This window comes from Protopterus annectens, chromosome 3.part0, assembly GCF_019279795.1.
Source record: "Protopterus annectens isolate FY-2018-M chromosome 3.part0, PAN1.0, whole genome shotgun sequence".
In the NCBI taxonomy this organism is placed as follows: domain Eukaryota; kingdom Metazoa; phylum Chordata; order Ceratodontiformes; family Protopteridae; genus Protopterus; species Protopterus annectens.
In genome coordinates, this window is record NC_056731.1 from 1,918,704,177 (window position 1) to 1,918,724,343 (window position 20,167).

The following is a 20,167-nucleotide window of genomic DNA, read 5'->3' on the forward strand; positions in this document are numbered from 1 at the left end:
GACAATCATAAGGCCTTCTTTAGCTATGTTAGAAACCTGGGAGGAAACTCCCAGATATGCTCAGAACTAGTTCAAAATGATGTGAAGATTACTGATCCTACAGACATTGCCAACATACTGGCTGACAGGTTCAGTGCAAACTTCTCCCCCCCCCAAAAGGAGAGATATCTATACCAAACGATTGCAGCCCCCCAAACATCTCTAACGCCCAAGTGAGAACTGCTCTCTCCAAGGCAAAAAACACAGCATCCATGGGACCTGATGGTGTCCCCGGCTGTGTGCTCCACGAACTCAACGAGGAATTAAACCCACAGCTAGGACAGCTGTTTAATCAGAGTCTCACCTCTGGATACGTACCCAGGGAGTGGCGCACTGCAACTGTGGTCCCACTTCACAAAGGCGGTGCCTCCACCGACCCTGGAAATTACAGGCCCATTAGCTTGACAAGCCTTATCTGCAAAGCCATGGATAGGATCATAATGGACCTCATAAATAAAGACATAGGGAATTTGCAGACTTTGGATCCAACCCAGTTTGGCTTTGTCAAAGGCAGATCATGCCTTTTAAACTTGGTTGACTTTTTTGAAACAGTCACCAAAGCCATTGATGAGGGAAAGGCAGTCCATACAGCCTACCTCGATCTGGCGAAGGCCTTCTATACAATACCCCACTCGGGTATCATAGAAAAACTCATCAGCTTAAATGTTAACCCATACATCACAAGATGGGTTGCAAACTGGCTGAGTGACAGAACCCACAGGGTCAGAGTTGCTGGCGCCATGTCAGACTCAAAGCCTGTCACAAGTGGTGTCCCACAGGGCTCAGTCCTGGGCCCACTCTTGTTTGGCATCTACTTTTCCGAAGTACAAGCAAACACAGGAGGGTTATGGCTGACAAAGTTTGCAGATGACTGCAAACTAGGCGCCATAGTCGAAAACACATCTGACACAGATATCCTTCAGAAGGGTCTCACAGAAACGGATAACTGGTGCCAGAGCCATGGCCTAAAGTTAAATGCCAAAAAATGCATAGTCATACCCTTCGGGAAAAACAAGGTTACCCCTAGCTACCATACAGGTGGCAATCCACTGAGCACAGAAGAAGTTATCAGGGACCTGGGGACCCAGGTTGACAGTAGCCTGTCATTCGACACCCATGTAGCTAAAGTAGTTAGGAAGACCTTCTACATTGCCCACCTTATCATGAAGGGATTCACATCTAGATCAAGGGTGGTCATAGTCTCCCTATACTCATCACTCATCAGACCAATGATTGAGTACAATGCCCCATTCGGAATGTATCTGACCCGACACTTGCAGCAGCTGGAGAGGCCACAAAAGTTCCTCAACAAAAGGATAAAGGGTCTCAAAAATCTGTCCTATGCTGCCCGACTGAAAGAACTCCAGCTCTATTCAGTCGCATACCGCTTGCTCAGAGGTGACCTTTGCCTGACATACAAGGCCATGTCAAACCCAGATTTGATGAATATGCTTCACCTCAAAAAATCTAGATCCGTCAGAGCCACAAGGGCGGGAGACTTAAACCTAGACACGGCTATTAATAGGACGTGCTGGAGGGATAGATTCATCACCCAAAGACTCCCTATGCTGTGGAACAAAATCCCAGTATATGTGAGGCAGAGCACCTCGCTGGCCTTGTTCAAGAGAAATCTTGACCAATGGATGGGAGATCGCAGATATACCCCAGGGATTACCTCAGTGTCACTGTTCGACAGAGGCACAGCATAATAATGGGTATAGTTCCCCATACTAAAGGGGTGGCGTAAGCCACAAAACTATGGGCTAGGCTTGTAAATGCCCTCGGGCAGATAGCCTAGTATGAACCTATGAACCTAAGGCTTTTGAGTGCTATACAGTGGTGGGTTCTGAAAGCGGCATTTGCTGCAAATTTAGCAACTTTGTTATAGCATTGCTCAAGTTTTGATTTTTGTGATGAGGAATGTTAGAAGATGGCAGCTCCATAAAGATGTGTGAGGAGGAGATAAGTAGTGGCAAGTGTAGCTTCAGCTGTGTTGGTGAGAACATTTTTGGCTCTATAAAGCAAAACTAGTTTTTTTGATGAGTTTTTCTTTTGCAATTTTGTATATGCAGGATGAATTTAAGATCATCCACTACTGTCCCTAATAATTTACTATGAGAAGTGACTTCAATGGCTGTATTATCAAGAGACAGGACTTTAAATGTTGTTTTTTTCATGAAGGAGGGATTTGGGGAAAACAGAAGTAGTTTTTTTTTTTTTGAGCTGGGCTCGAGTTGTGAGTTACAAAGCCATGTTTCAGTTGGTGTTAAAGCTTCCTGAGTAGTTTTTTTAGAGGTGTGTCATACTGTCAGATGTGTAAATGAGTGTGGAGTCATCTGCATATTGTATTAGTGAGAGGCATGTTGTGTGAATGTGTGGAGGGAGTTGGTGAGAACGTTACAGAGGAGGGGACTAAGGATAGAACCTTGTGGTACACTGGTAGTAACTGGGAGGTGTGGAGAGAGGGTGGAGTGCCATTTTACTGACTGACACCTATTAGACAGGTAACTTCTGAGCCACAGAAGGGTGGGTTGAGAGAGACCTAATCAGGACATTCGAAGTAGAAGTTTGCCTTAGCAAACTGTGTTGAGGGATTTAGACAAGTCTAGAAATGAGGAGGAGACTAACTCGTCGTTATCTGTAGCTTTTATGACTATAAACAGCAATACGCACTACAGTGTGTGTGTGTGCTTGTGTGTAAATCAGAATACCTACTGGCTACAGCACTAGCCACTATGGGAAGTATCTTCCAAATGAAAACTATCATACCTACTGAAATAACATAATCAAAAGGAGATTAAGACATAAATCTCTAGCAAAAACTCAAGGTCTCAGGAATGGATCTCAGATGTTTGAAATCAAATGTAAACTCATTTCAGAAAGGCAGACTGCATTTATCTGACTTACTGTTTAATTTTCAGAAAGGTTCTTGGAATGCTAACATGGCTGGGTGTGAACTACCTAAGATCCATCAACAGTGACAATGTTTAGATTAGGATAAATAACAGCTAACAAAAGAAAGCCTCTTGTCCCTGCTATGCCTCTCAAAGAGCAAATCTCTTCCATTCTGAAGCGTACACAGAATTGGCAGACTATTTTGTTTCATTTCTCATACAAGTGTTCATATTTGGGATACAACAGACCTATACCCTTCCTTCAGGGATGTACTGGTGATTACAATTGAACTTTACATCTTCCACCTGCAAGCATTTGGTTTGCTCTGTCTGTCATTACTGGTTGGAGCAAGGCACTGAGTACAGCTGTAACATTACAAATGATCTACAGCTTCATAGTTTTCATATAGTGAAGGTAGGACCGAGTGCCTCTTTGCTTGTTGATACACAACATGATAATTGCGCTGCCTTCTCTGGATCAAGGTTAGTCTTTCCAGAAAGAAGAAAATCTCTCCAGCTTCTTAGGAAACTGCATTGATCTCCATATCTTTGATATAAAACATTACCTTTCCTTGGGAGACCACAGGCATTTGTCCAATATTTTTCTATACACATTCACCAGCCTCTGAACTATGCATTTAAAGACATGGACTGGACACTCTGTGTAAGACAAAGGAAGTAAACGTCTTCATTTAGGTTTAGATAGTCCAACCCCAAATCATTTTTCTTGACTTATCAGGAATAGCACATAAAACTTTCTAAAGAATAGGCATCCCAGTTCCATTGTGGATGAGAATCTACTGTGCAAATTGTTATATGGAAATTGGCTAGGGGTAGACCGACTATGGCAACTACCATAAGTCAAGGTGTCCCAAGAATTACAGAGGCTGATCATTTGTTTGGTTATTTAGCATCACTGAAAAGCATGCATGGACTGATTCAGATGTCAAATTTTAACAAAGGCAGTGTAGGCAATATCACATTTTCAACAAAGCAATCATACTAATGACAGTGTGACACTGAAAGGAAAGACTCTTATTCTGGGACATGAACACTTTTCCTAGAAATGTGATCTTTCAGCAAGACATCAAAAACTCAAGCTGTTACTGTCTGACACACACAGCTCACTAAAGAAGATTATAAGATGTGCCAAAATGGCAGTTATGAGAGGAGTGGATGGTGTGGAAAGCTGGGGAGGACATATGTGGTGCTTAAATATTTGACAAGGAAATGCAATACTGAGATTGGGAACACTCTAAAGGGCACAATTAAAAGCTTTCGTCTCCCACTCTGAACCTCAAAAAATGTAAACAGGATGGAAAAAGTATGCACATACATACATACATATGCATGCATGTATGTATATATATATATATATATATATATATATATATATATATATATATATATATATATATATATACATTGCATTTGTAGGTGTAAAGCACAGGCTTGTTCAGAACTTTCAGATTCAACAGGGGTTTCAAGTCCCGTTTCTTCTCATGATGAATCAGTCCATGCATAGGAGTAGATTTTCCTGTACAGATTGATAATAAATGGCTTTACAGCACTTATGTACTACTGCTTTGGAACTCCCACAACCAAATCTGCCAATTATGAAGAGGCAAATGAATAAGGAAAACAGAGGAATGGAAGCAGGGTCTAGGGTATGCTCCTTCTGTAAAAGTTAAAGCACAAATGTTCTCTACTGGCACTAACCTGGGCTGAGTGGTCTGGTAGGCATGAGGTTTTTGATGAAAGAGTTAATAGATGTTTGCTTGCACTAGACCATGTAAGACAGAAAACTGGCTAAGCTGTCACCAAAGCTTGAAATATTACAACACTTTAACTGTAAGCCAGTGAATCTCAGTGATGCTCAACAAAATTACTGGCAAAAAAAAAAAAACAAAAAACAAAATGGTCTCTACGTCACCCATTTCTTGCAGAATTCAAGGAGAGGAGAAATGGGGGATACAGACTACTCTCAGGAAAGGTAGGAGGTGGCCTGGGGGTTAGGATTCTGAGACTTCAAACCAAAACACAACTTATGGCTGCTTCAATAACCACACTGCCCAGTACTATGACAGATAAGCTTTTTGGAGAGATGAGGAAGCCCTACATTCTGACAGCAGAGACAACTTATTCTATCTTGAAAAAAGGCATTCTCAAACAAAAGGGATACTTAGGATGCTTAAACATTTCTAATGCCTTTACAGCTTGCTCTGTTTCACAGAAATCCCCCAAATCCTCCTTCTAATAAGACAGAAAGTGTTGTTAAAAGCATGGTAATATTCACAAGTTAATTTCACAATCTAGTATCAGACAACATAGGCAGATCTGGTGCCTCCTGTTAAATGACCTTTCATCTACAAAAGAGGACTCGTACAAAGAAATGTATTTGACCCTTGGAAGCCTTCATATGTAGCTGAAGCTACTTTTAGTTGCAAAAAATGCAGCAAGGCAGTCAGGCTTTGTTCTACAAATACCTTTAAATGGTGAGAAAGAATTATGGACTTTTGGTTTGGCCATTCCTTTCAGCTTTTATTCAATAACACCACAAGAGAAGCTTCCAAACGGCTGACCCAGGGCAAGCATCTAGCATGACACTAGCTGTTGAGATCTTGATCTTCTTCTACTGGAGAGATGCTCAAAGATATTAGATCAAACAGGATACAACTGCCTCAGAGAAAACATGACAGTTGTCTTGATGGCTTAATGAAGGTTAGTTTCTGACATTGTCATTAGAGTAACTCCAAAGAACAATGATTAAGTTCTCACACATTTATCTCTTAAAGCAATACGTTTATTAAACAACCATGACATTTTGTCTTAAATCCAAAAGAAAGAACCAAAGTTGGACATAAAAATAGTTTGTGGGTACCATGCAATATATAGGGAGTGCTGAGTTAAATGCACCAAAGGAGTAGATAGTGGTGAAAAATAAATGTCTGTTTTTTTTCCTCTTCAAAGAAAGGTGGAATGAACTACTTAAAAGATAAATTCTACTAAGAAAGAATTGAGACACTTAGAATACCTCACAGTGAGAGATCTACTTCTTCTTCTTTTAGCTTTTCCCGGTTAGGGGTCGCCACAGTGGATCACCTGTCCGCTCATGATTGGCAGTGCAGTTTTACAGTGTTGAGTTGCCAGCCCGGCGCCCAACCTTCCACGGAAGGCGCACACATGCACGCACGCACTCACGCCTAGGGCCAATTTAGAGTGTCCAATCCACCTACAACATGTCTTTGGGATGTGGGAGGAAACAGGAGCACCCGAAGGAAACTCACACGACCACAGGGAAGACATGCAGACTCCACACAGAAGGCACCCCAGCCGAGGATCAAACCGGAGAACCTATTGCTGTGAGGCAGCAACGCTAACTGCTGCACCACCGCGGCCACCCCAGTGAGAGGTTACTATTGAAAAATAATATTACTCTTTAGTAGACCTTTAGTGAGAGGTCTACCAAAGAGTAATATTATTTTTCAAAACCTTTCCAGTACCTTTCATTCACACTTAAATGGTGTGTTGCGAGAAAGTAGCAAGCAAGTGTGATCTGCTTTCTACCAAAGCTCACTGTACTGTCTCTGCCTATGAAATATCAGAAAATACATCTTTTTTGACTGAAGACAGTTATTCATTTTGCTTTCTGACAAAAAACCTGGTACATTTATTTTTTTATTTATTAACCAGGAAAGTCCAACTTGGAACTAAGCCAATTTTCAGCGGAGGCCTGGACAGAAACATTCCAGACATATGTCTTTGTAAAGCGGGAGGAAACCAGAGCACCTGGTGGAAACCCACATGAATGCAGGGAGGACATGCAGACTTCATACAGAAGGCACTCCAGCTGAGAACTGAACAGGAGATCCTCTTGTTGGGAGGCAACAATGCTACCACTGCACTGTCTGCAGTCATCAGACATCAGATGTGCTTCACCATGAAACGTTCAGATAAGCAGGTGTTGACCTAACCTCCTTTACATGTGCTGTTACCCTAGTTTATAAGTGTGATCAAAGCATCACGGAAGGTTAAAGAACAATGAAACCTACAAAGAATTAAAATGACAGGTAGTAAACACCAGGAGTACTCTCTGTACTCAAGTGGAAAAAGCTGCTTTTATAGGCCACTACACCTTTTTGTTTCAAATGATACAAGGATCCTGTAAGTTGTGGGGATGGAATAGTTCTGAGAAGTTGTTCAAGCACCACAGAAACAAACATAGTTGATGAAATGAAAAGTACGCCTTGACTGCTGACAATCCTCAATAGTCAAGATTCTGGAAGATATATACTCTAGGAAGATCTGCTTAGAAAATAAGGTCAACACCATACTGCATTTCAGGCTAACAGAATTAAATGTCTTTGTAATGATTAATCTGGTAGCATATGAAGCATTGTATTGCCCTTTAATCTGTGAAGGACTCAGGAAAACCAGGATCAAATATTAATTAATCCTCCACTTCCCTTTTGGTGCTACGATGGCAACACATAAACATAGCAGGATCATGCTGGTAATGTTTACCTTTTACACCTTTTCCTTGCCAGAGGTAATATAACTGACTTGATAGGTTAGGAATACTGGTAACATGAGTAAGTAACTGCCAATACCTCAAATGTGACAACATTTCTAATGCATGCTTCATTCAGTTTGAAAGACAGGCATTTATTTCCAGAATCCTTTAACAGGGAAGATCCTCAAATGAAATACTGGGCATGATGCCCTGGAGTTCAGGAAAACTAAGAATCCCTTCCTAATTTCCTGCTTCTGATCATATAACTGTCATGGAAGTTAATGAGGTCATAAAGAAGTCACAAGGTCTACAATAGATCATTCTTTCTTTTCTTAGTAAAAATTAGAAAGGGATACCGGATTTAGAGATGACCAGCTAAGGGGTTGTGGTTCTTCAATTATCTAGTGGTGCTGCGGTAACGTTGTCTCCTCACAGCAAAACGTTGTCCCGTTCGATTCTCAGCTAGAGCGTCTTCTGTGTGGAGGCATGCGTGAATGGGCGTGCCTTCGCTGAAGGCTGTGCATCAGGGCTGGTAACTCGGCATGTAAAAATCCACTACCAAACATTAGCGGACCGGAGTTCCGCTGTGGTGACCCCTAACTGGGATAAGCCGAAAGACACAACAACAACAACACCACCACAACTCACACTAAATTCTTGTTAATAAATGTGCTAATTTGCTTTAAGACACATGCAAGAAAACTACTGTACAGGAGTATACATCATGATAAAACCAGTTCTGTGAAATAACACTAAAGAAAATATTCCAGATCATCAGAGTGAAAGGTAACTAAGCAAGCCACAATGCTGGTATCAACAGCACTGTAGACACAAAGACTAGCATAAATGTAAAAATTATTTCAGGATCAGGAAAGCATAACCTTGACTTAATGCTGTTGTTACAAATATCAATAACAAGGATACATCAAAGGTTTGGTTCAAAAATGTCATCATGGAATTATACTAAGTTTCTGAATCGGGATTACGGTATTCTCAACTGAAACCCTTCTAGAAATCAAATATAGTGATGAATCTCTCAGGACAGAATATTTCCCCCATAATTTTATTCTACAGAGATACATTTCCAGGGTATACTGAGGTGGCGCCAAGCAACACATGCCCTGATGCACCCCCTCATCCTCAGAGCATCAAACTTCTCAGCCAAGACATCTGAAAGGCAGAAAAGAGCTAAAAAGGATACAAGCATTCCTGCTTGAAATCTTTCATCAAAGTACTAGTACAAGTGAAAAAAGGCAAAAAGTGTCTTCCAATTTTATGAACAAAACAGAAGAACCAGAAATGAATACATACATGTTCTTGCAGCACAGCCTTGAAAGGACTGAAGTACAAATTAACTCTTACAATGAACACTGCAGCAGAAGCTATGGGATTTTGCAGCTCCTATATGACTATCTTTGTCTACTCTGAATGCATTTGCTCCAACAGAAAATTAAACTTCTATAAAAAACATATTTAAGCTGCCAGTCTACATTCAACCATAATGAAGAATGGCATCCTAGCAAGAATTCAGGGTTTACACACATAATACCATGTTTATTTTCTTTCAATTACCTATAAAAAAATTAGACTAAATTATGACATCACAAGACGTTTGTAATACTAAATTCCACACTCACTGAACTTCTAACCAGAGAGGATCCTTCTGCCTTAAACAATGGCAATGTACATCCACCTAAACAGCGGGACTGGAATCCGATTCACTGATGGTTACTTACATACTGCCTTTTCATTTCAGGTGCTAACAGCTCTTTACTTTTATTCCAAGTAAACACTGTCAATTAGGTATGAATTTATGAATTGCGAGCATGGGAACTGCTAAAGGCAACGTGCCTTAGGGCATTTTTGTTGCAGTCATTATTATTACTGCCCCACAATAATGACTTTTAAGAAACTCTCAAAATTCATATTTCTAAATAAACTTTCCCTAATTAACTGGTTTCTATAACCTAATCTTAAAAGGATACACTTCTTTTTACATTTGACATGTTCTTACTATTTTATCTGTTTCTGTTTCAATGCTATGTATTCCACACTGAAAATAAGAAGCTCTTTGTATCTCTCTCTGTTTTATATATATATATATATATATATATATATATATATATATATATATATACACACACACACACACACACACACACACACACACACACACACACACACACACACACAACTCATATTATACAGCTGAGTGTATAAAATGAAAGTTCACAGGAAGAATTGAGAGTTTTATTAACCATTTACAATTTTGTATAACTCTCCTATGGAAAGAATGAGAAGGATTTCACTTTTTACTTTCTTAGATAACTAACTAGCAACCTATTCTGTGTGTATGCGACTTTAAAATTGTACCTGCCTATATATATATATATATATATATATATATATATATATATATATATATATATATATATATTGTTAAAATGAATATGTGACTTGAAATTGTCCCTATCTATACATATTTTAAATAATTAGTAATATAGTTATGTACACCTGGAGCTTTTCTCCCCGGGCCTCCGCTGAAAACTGACCTGTATCCAGTCGGACTTTCCGGGTTAACAAATGTGAAATAAAATAAAAAATAAATAAATTTATAAGTAAGTGGTATGAAAATCCACCATCATCAGAATTTAAGCTAATCAGGGTTTGATGAAAGCTCTCTCGTCATCTTAAAATTCAGATGTGAAAGCGAGACAGCATAATGACATGACACATTACTGCTTGTGGCCTTAGTGCTGACATCAGTATTTTGCCAAAAAGCATGCAACCAAACACTAAAACCATTGGCCAAGTGTACCTTGTTTATATCGATATCAGTCAGTAACTGAGTGGCGAGGTCAAGTCCACCCTCGCTCTCTGTGCTACACCTATCACTGAGATAGAGCTGTCAGAAAAGGTTAGAAAAAAATCAAAAAATGAGACTTCAGTGATTAAAAAACTTGCAATTAATAACCAACAAGAAGTTCAACATAATAAAAACAATTTGTTTCTCACAACCCTTTTTTTCCCCGTAAGCATATTTTAAAAGCAAGCAACATAATAGCCTCCCTCACAATAATCTACAAATGCTGAGGAATTAAGCTGCAGAAAGGAATTTACCAATGGCAAAGTCAAACACCTACTTAAAAGGTGATTCCATTCTCCTGTGATAAATTTAATAGCAGTCAAGACAAAAGTACTCCAAGCCATACAAACCATTTTAAAGTATTGTAACTTTGAGAACCACAGTACAAGAAACTAACCTCATTAATGCAGGTTCCTTCTGCATCATATGACAAAAAGGTATACCATTCTGAGCGCAACAATGTATACAGAGCTGCATTTACTGTAATTTAAATACAATGTAAAGAACTGATATATACTGACTTGTCAGTTTGACTTTGTGTCTTCAGTCTATGATAGAATGTGCACTGGGGCTAGCCACCTACTCAGCAAATACGACGACTTTCAAGGAGCGGCACAGAGACATAGCAGGGAGTTTTGACACCGCACAGCAAGAGGTTCCCCAGTTTTATTCTTGGCTGGGGTGCCTTCTATACAGAGTCTTCATGTCCTCCCTGTGTTTGTGTGCATTTTTTTTTCTGGGTGCTCCGGTTTCCTCCCACATTTGAAAGACATGCAATTGGTGGACTGGACACTCCAGTTTGGTCATAGATGTGAATGTGTGGTGTGGAAGAATTATTGTGGCAGGGGTAGTCACCTAGCATAGTAAACCTTGGTTCTAGATGATTGTCACTGGTGAAGTGACACCCCGATCCCATGTGCAAAAAATGAGAAAAGGGTTTGTGGATGGATGGACAAACACGTCTATATTACAAGATTGAATGCTTAGGTGATCAAACACCTAACCATTGAACTTGTAATATCGAACCCAAAAACACTCAACAGTGCAGGAAAACACGTCAGTCAGCCACGGAAAAAAAAAAAACTTTACACCCAAGCTAAGGCTGTGCCCCCCCACACCCCTTAACTAAGTATACCAACTCCGAGATCGCTCTACAGTAGACAAAACGGCAAAATCCGGTGAACAGCCAAGGGAAATCTTTCCCTGCATTAAATCGACTGCTCGCTGTTTTTTGCTTTTGATATTACAAGTTCGATGTTTAGGTGTTCAATCATTTAAGCATTCAATCTTGTAATACAGACCCGGACAAACAACTTTCAAGTTTGGGTATTTTTATTTCTCTATTTACCCTTCTTAGATAAAAACAGCTTTTCTTTCCATCAGTAAATATTATGCAACTTGGAAGAGTACTGTATCTGTTAGTCTTGTTTATAATCAGTCAGTTGCTATGTAAGGAGGTCTTTTACAGTGGGCAAATGCAAGGATTTTTTTCCTTTCATATTCCTAGTTCAGCACAATTCTAAATTTTTTCTTGTCCCAGTGCATGGGGGACAGTGTGACCACCATAGGTGGAAATGTGAAGTGGATGTGCCAAGTTCTTTGGAGGCACTAAGCCACTGCATTATTCAGCTTTGACCCAATCCACTGAGCAAGCACACCCTGTAAGGCAGAAAACAAATATAAAATTATGTACCTGTACCACTTAGAGAAAAATATGTTCTCAGCTACATGGTTGAGATGCCATACAAACAGGAGGACACTACAGGAAGGTTAAAAAAACACGTACAGAAGGCCTCCTTACAGATTAGCTAATAAGATAAGTAGAGATCTGTCACATCTACAGTTTCAGTCTTCTGCAGCTGAAGTACAGTTGAGTAAGTAAACTTGTCATCACAGCAGATATTCTAATAGATCACCGTTGCAGTAGCCTAAGGTATAAGGGACATATCTTGCCAAGGACTGGCCAACTGGCCAGCCTCAAAAGCTTTACGGCACTTCTACAAACCCTACCCACTGAACAGCTCAACATGACTAGTAAAAAAATTAGTGGTTAGGGTCCCAAACTCTCATAGCTTTCTTGTCTGAGAATAGGAGAGGCTAGAGCTCTGCCAGACAGCAGAAAAAATTAACAAAAAACCTCAACCCAGCTTTAAAACAAAAGATAAGAGAAGGAGAAGTGTTTATACTTGTACTAAGTTCATCAGTAGATCACTACTGCAACAGCCTAAGCTATGAAGGATGAATACCAGAGCTTAGGAGAAGAGAGGAAGGAAGAAGGATCAGAGTCAAGGGGCCTCCAGAGAAAAATCCTACCAAGGACCTAGACAAGGAATCAAGCTTGTAGTACTCGAAAAATGTGTGCAGAGAACACACCACTGCCTCTAGAAAACTTTTTAGAGCCCCCCCATTTCAAAAAGCCATAGAAGTCGCTAAAACTCTAGCAGAGTGAGCCCTGACCCTGCCTAAAAGTATCTTGTTTGGTGAGAATAACAAAATACAACAGCATAAGACAACCATTTTGAAATTGCCTGATTTGATACTGACTGTCCCTTTCTCATAACGTCTTAGGAATTCAACACAGTTTCTTTTTTTTAAAACATCTTTCTTTATTGAATTATCACTTGTGACACAGGCAAATTTACATTTATATAAAAGTAATCAAACTGTATTAACAAGTTCAGGTTTACAAACATTATACTTCACATACACTGCTATATACCATATAACATTCACAATCATAAACTTATATAAATGAAAACAAACCACACCAATAGGCACAATCTTAATTGCAAGCATTTTACATCACAAACCATACTGACACACTCACAGTTGCAAACATTATACGTCACTTATAATCTACCCAATCATTTTCAGTCAAACAATACACAGCTCAATTAGGTCCTGCCTTCTTTTAAACTTCATTCCTCCCCTTTAACTAGGTCTTGCTGAAGCCTAATAATGTGTGCCATGTAGTTCAGAGCACGTATAGAGAATGTTTCTGAAGCATAGATCCGCTTCCCAAAACGGTCCAAGGTCTTAGACTCTCAGCCCGGCGGATGGACCATGGAGCTCTCCTGCGCAAGCTCCTTCTTGGTGGCCATAGCCACCACCATGGCACAGAAAGGGAATCCCTTCGACCAGTGTGGTTTATCTGATGGGGGGACTGAGGATCTTATCAGGGCATTTGTGGATAGGGTCCACCATGTCGGGCTCCTTCCATGCCCGAGATATAATGAGATCCACCAGGAAATCCATGGGAGGGGACACTCAGGATGTAGAGGGTCCTGCGTCAAACGCCTCCAGGAACATCGACTCGTCAGGGTTGGGCTTCTGAGTAGACAACCCCTTACCCTCCCTTGCTGATGAAGGATCTCCATGATGTCTCAAAAGGAGACATCCTCTGGGGGTTGACAGGGGTCGGAACCTTCCCCTTCCTCTAAGTCGGTGTCCTCCATGAAGGCCTCTGGCAGGGGGACTAAGTGCCTCCTTTTACACATATGTTTTCAAGGAGCCTCCTCAAGGGGGGTCTCTGGGGAGGACTCAAAAACTTCAAGCTGTTCCCACAGGGGAACTCCCTGAGGCAGAGAGGCAGCAGGCTGTCCTTGAGGGGCTAGGATGGTGGAATCCAGACCAGACACAGAGGGAGCCAGGATGGACTCAGAGGATGAAAGCGTCAAGGGTCTTGATGGAACCTACAGGACCTTCTCCACCACGTTGAAAGCAGAAGGAGAACACACCCCTGGAGCTGGGACTGTGACTGGGTCCGTAATCCTATAAATCAACGGGGGAGCTGGAGGCAAGACTCTGAAGCCGACACTACCACGTCAGATCTATCACCGAGGCTACAGCTCTGTGAGCTGGTCGGCTCCGAGCTGGTCAAAGCTGACCCGCTCAAGGCAATGGTCAGCACTGAGGCACCATTGGCGCCGACCCCTCAACGCCAAGGGGCCTCGGACCCAAAGACTCTGAAGTCAGGGGTCGGATTAGAGAAGGAGTGATCGGGATAAAGGCAGACTGCATGCCCCTGGCCCCAGAGGGGGAGGGGACAGGCAAGACTCCCATCTGAATCTGTGTGCGGACGAATCTCTGCATCATCCTGTCCATCTCGGCTTCAGAGAGGCTGTGGGTAGACCTGGCAGAAAAGGCCACCGAAAATGGCCTTGAGAGGTTGTGACGGGAAGCCGACACCAATGAACAAACCTGAGACACCTCCAGCTCCGGGGAGAAGCGAGGAGAATGGAGCCGGGAGAAATTTCACCAGCGGCTCGGCTGAGGAAGCGTGGTCCGGGAACTGCTTCCTCATCCTATCCTGGTCCCTATGTTTGCACTTTTCTCTATCCCTGGTCCTATTGCTGGGAGCTTTGAGTTCCAAAGGCCGGGGCAGAGGAAGCGGAAGTAGAAGCTGGGGCCTCCATAGTAGAAGGAGGAAGGAGGCCCTTAATGATGAGCTTATTTCTCCTGTATATCAATGCACGGGGATTGAACTCTGCACAGATAAGGCAGGAGGAAATGAGGTGATGGAGACCGAAACAAACTACACAGAGTGTGTGGCCATCTGCTGGGGAGAGCTTATTGCCACACTCTGTATACTTTCTGAACCCTGACTTGGGTGTCTCAGCCATAGTAAATTGAGAGAGCGAGAGACCGAAACCAATCATACACGCACACTCCAGAGAAGAAATAAAGAGGGGAAACGCAGAAGGAAAAAGATTTTTTTTTAATCTAATGACTTGACGCCTGAGCGCGAGAAGGAAACAAGTGAAAGTAGATACAGAAAGTCAGAGAAGTATAGCTAAAGCACAAAAACACTTACTCAAAACTGCCTAGAGCATGGGCCACGGTGCTAGCATTACACACGGCAAACAAGATCTGAAGGAGGGAAGGAGACGGGGGCATTATGGGTAGGGGAGGAGCTTGGAGCTCGGATCCGATGCTGGTAAAAGACGGTCGAGTCGGAGCCGTCCCGGATCTGTGTCCCACAGGTTGAAGATCAAATGAAAACAACAACTTCAGATATATAATTAGCAAGGGGTGTGAGGATGCAGGGGTGCTTAAACCCCGTGCAAAAAAAAAAAATAAGTTTCTTTATTTTTGTTTCAAGCATTTGTGCTCGAAAAGTTGATGTTGCCCAAGTTCAACATCAAACTTTCTAAATCAAAGCACTCCAAAATCGACTAACAGTCTCAGCTCATCTCCCTTCTTCCTTTTCTACTCAAACTTTTTGAAAGGGATGCATACAATAAAATTCTCGATTACTTGCTCAAATTAACTATCCCTCCCTTGAAACCAGAATAGTTTCAGTGCTGACAGAATTACACTTGCAGCATTAAATCTCTCAGTATTTATACTTCCATAAATGCAGAGTGTTTAATAGATATTCTCTTTGTAGATCTCACCAAAGCTTTTAATCTACTCAGCCACGAGACAACAAATGGGTCCCAATTTATCTCATTCAGCTTCTCTGTAGTCCACTGGTCCAGCAGTTATCTTTCAAGACAGTCCTTTGTTGACAAAACATAATCTTGCCACAGCAACTACTCTTACTGGAATGCCACAGATGTCAGTGCTCCATTTCACCATTTCTCTTCCTTCCAACTTACAATTATCAATTTTTACCATTTACAGGATTTCTCAAACTATCAATTCTGTAAAGACAGTATACAGTTGTGTAAGTAAACTTACCACAACAGTAGATGTCTGAATGATATAACAGCTATCCACCTTCCACTTAGGGCATCTTCCACAAAAGACAGGCTTGGGTGCCAAGCCTTTCAGAACTTTCATGGCAAATGAGAAAGGGAGGTTGTTCCCTGGCAGGACATTGCTAGGAATAACAAAAATAAATGTCAACACTCTGGCATAAAAACACACCAAAAAAACAAGAGGAATGGAGGGAGGGAGTGACAACTGCAGCAGTAATCATTCGAATCTCTCCTGTTATGATAAGTTTACTTACACAACTGTATTACTGTTCTTCACACAGATCACTGCTGCAATAGTGTAAGCTATATGTGCAGATCACCATAGCAGAGTCAGCTGGGAGGTGGAAAGAGAAAGGTCTAGGAGTACATGGAGAATGGTTCTAGTAAAGCCCACCCTAGACCTGGAGAATGAATCTAGCTTGCAGTGCTTTGTAAAAGTATAGTATGTAGAGGACTATGCTGCTGCTTCTAGAAACATTGTAAAACCCAACCCTTTTCAAAATTCCATAGATGAAGACAAGGCCCTGATAGAATGTGCCTTGACCCTAGCTGGAATAGTTTTATTGTGGTGGGAATAACAAAAGACAATAGTCCTAGACAAGTGTCTGCTTTGATACAGATCATCTCTTCTTCTTACCTTCACAAGAAATGAACAAATGATTGGAAGTTCTCAAAAGATTTTGTTCAGTCAAGAGAGTACCAGAGTTGTCAGTGGACATCCAAGGTATGAAGTATCCTTTCTCTCTCATTTTGGGGTTCAGGGAATAACACAGGGAGATGGATAGTTTGGCTTAAAGTAAACTCAGACACCACTTTAGGCATAAATGAAGGATTAGTTCTCAATGATACCTTATCCTGTGGAAAATGAGGTAAGGTTGACCAACTATAAGAGCTGACAACTCAGACACTCTTCTTGCAGAGGCCAGGGCAACCAGTAAAAAGAACCTCAAGTAAGTTAGACGAGATGGTTCAGATGGAGAAAGTGTTAAGTAGAAAACCTCTTCCATTTGCTAATATATTTTCTAGTAGAAGGCTTTTATGCCTCTGTTAGTACCTGCTGCATGTCTTTAGTAAACAGGTGCCTAAATGGCATTAAGACCCTATCATCCAAGCAGTCATATGAAGTTGTTCGGGGTCAGGACGTATCAACCACCCTTGTTCTTGTGTGAGAAGATCCAGTCTGTGAGGAAGCTTGTGATAATTGCTCCTGGCCAATTCCAAAAGAATGGAAAACCACTGTTACATGGGCCAAAAGGGAATCACTACAATGATCTTGGGGATTCCTTCTGAATCTTCAGAAGTACCCTGGATATCAGTGGAAAGGGTGGAAGGAATACAGGAACATTCCTGTCTAAGGAAGAGAAAAGGCATCTGTTTTCCATGTCTACTTGCATGGAGTCCTGGGGCAGAATTTTGCCAGACGATCATTCAGAGAGCAGGCAAAAATGTCTACTTGAGGAATTCCCACAGACGGGTCAAATCTTGGAAGATTCACACCCCCCCCCCACCCAATTTAGTTCCCATTGATGAGGGTCTGCCTGACACAGGTTTGCTATGACAGAATAGAGGAAGCCTGCAGAGTGAGATTGTGCTGAAAAGCTATATCCCATGATAACATGGCTAGTCTGCATAGGGGATAAGACATGGCTCCCTCTTGCTTGTTTATGTACCACATCACTGTGGCATTGTCTGCTACAGCTTTAATTGGTTCTGTGGACCAAAGATGACTCAGAGAGTTAAGTGCCTTGATAAGGGCAAGCGTCTCTTTTACACTTGTATGCTTGTCTCTCTCTTTGTTATTCCAAATACCTTGCACTTTTACCTACCTTGACGCTTCTCCCAAAGCAAAGTCAGAGGCATCTGTTGTGACTTATTGCTTTAGAGCAGAAGATTAGAATGGGAGACTAGGATTCAGGGATATTTGATGTCTCTACCAAGAGATTTCTTTTCTCACAAACTCTAGAACTGGAATCTTAAAAGATAATGGGTGTTGGCACTGGGATCAAAGAAACATCAGATACCATTGTATCTTTCTCATGTGGAGCCTTGCCAGAAGCATCATGAAAATTATAGATGCTGTGACACCTGGATTCCTGAGGTATTCCGTTGCAGTGACAAAAGTCGGAGTGGAAAACTCCTGAAATAGATCTAAATAAAGATCTATTTTTTTTTTCTTGTGGAAGAAAAGCTTTTTGTACTGAGGTGTCTAGCAAACACCCCTGGGACGCACTCCTGTGTGTGAGAGTCAAAAAAGACTTTTGAATGTTCTCTTAGAATTACAGCCAGGATAGCAGATCTCTCATCCAAGTGAGAGATTCCTGATACTTTGAAAACGACTCTGCAAAGATAAGCAAGTTGTCTAAATACAGAAACATGCGGAAATTTGTGTCCTGCATTTTGCTACAACTGGAACTACACACTTTGTGAATAATCTTGGAGTAATGGATATCAAAGAGAGTAATGCAGAGAAAGTACAGTTTTGTACCTACCATAAATGTAGATGTCCGATAGATATGCAACTGCAGTCATAACATATGGGTTGTCCTGCCTCAGGCAGCCCTCGGTCGGCCGAATTCCAAAGTCTGGGTCCGGCGTCGGCCGGTGTCGCCTCCTCTCCGACGTCACCACGGCTGGAGTATAAAGGCATCGGCCGATGCCATCTTCTTCAGTGTTTCTTGCCCCAGATGCCAGGTGCCCTCCTAGGAAGGCTAAATTTGGTAAATGGATAAAAATAATCACAAACATGCACAACAGTAATAAAGAGATACACCATAGGAATACCCCCAGCTAATGGGAAAAAGGGGTAGGGACCCAAAAAGAAGGATACAGGGGGGTAGGAGGGAGGGAAAATCCGACTGCAGTTGCATATCTATCGGACATCTACATTTATGGTAGGTACAAAACTGTACTATGTCCTTCAAGAATGCAACTGCAGTCATAACATATGGGTTGAATACCATAGCCAAGCTGGGGGTGGATGGAACTAAGAAAAGGATGGTGTAGCTAAAATCCCCTGCAGGACTGCCGAAGCAAAGCCTGCTCGGGATCTGGAATATAAGGGCAGGTTGTAATGCTTGGTAAATGTATGCACGGAGCTCCACGTAGCAGCCTCTAAAATGTCCTTTGTTGCCACTCCTCTTAGGAAAGCAGTGGAAATGGCCACAGCTCTGGTGGAATGTGGCCTAATATTGGCTGGCACACCTTTTCCATGGAAAGAATAGCAGAATCTGATGCAATGTCCAATCCATTTTGAAATTGTTTGTTTGGAGATTGCTTTTCCTTGCACTCCAGCAGCATAGGCTACAAACAGTTGGTCAGACTTTCTGGTGGCCTTAGTTCTGTCCAAGTAGTAACGTAGTTGTCTGTGTATGTCCAAAGTATGCAGTAGCTTTTCCCCCCTATTTTGAGGATTGGGGAAGAATGCAGGCAGGTGAATAGCTTGATTTAGAGACACCCTGGAAATAACTTTGGGCATGAATGTAGGATTGGTTCTTAGAGAAACTCTGTCTTGATGAAAAATGAGGAAGAGGGGCACTGCCATGAGTGCCTGTATCTCCAAAACTCTTCTTGCAGATGTGACTGCCAATAAGAAGGCCGTCTTCCATGAAAGAAATTGCATTTCTGAACTTGCTGCTGACTCAAATGGAGGAAGAGTTAATTTTTCCAACACATAATTGAGGTCCCATGCAGGTACTGGCTGTTTTCTGGGAGGTTTGATATTCTTTATTCCTCTTAGAAACTGTCTTAGCAATGGATGAGAAAACACTGGAGGGTCACAGTTGTATTTTGCTGAGATTGCTGAGGCATGAATCTTTATTGAAGAGTATGAAAGTCCAGTATGAAGTAGTTCTGCCAAGTATTCTAAAATCTGAGGTATACTCGGTAATGCTGTGTCCTGACCCCTGTTGGCATTCCAGATGATGAATCTCTTCCATTTGGCTGAACTGAAAACTCAGGAGCTGACCGACCGACACTTGCGAACTGCTTCTGCTTCGGGCACCGCGCGGCAAGAAAGACTGAAGAAGATGGCGTCGGCCGATGCCTTTATACTCCAGCCGTGGTGACGTCGGAGAGGAGGCGACACCGGCTGACGCCAGACCCAGACTTTGGAATTCGGCCGACCGAGGGCTGCCTGAGGCAGGACAACCCATAT

At 41.8% G+C, this 20,167-nt stretch overlaps 1 protein-coding gene across 1 annotated transcript in view; it reads right to left on the minus strand.

The window, feature by feature from the left end:
* Positions 1 to 20,167, minus strand: part of NBEAL2 (neurobeachin like 2) — a 3,059,867-nt gene that overhangs the window by 1,587,841 nt on the left and 1,451,859 nt on the right. The window contains exon 10 of the mRNA XM_044066003.1: positions 10,265 to 10,351. Within this exon, the coding sequence (XP_043921938.1) occupies positions 10,265 to 10,351 (87 nt within the window). The remainder of the gene's footprint in view (positions 1 to 10,264; positions 10,352 to 20,167) is intronic.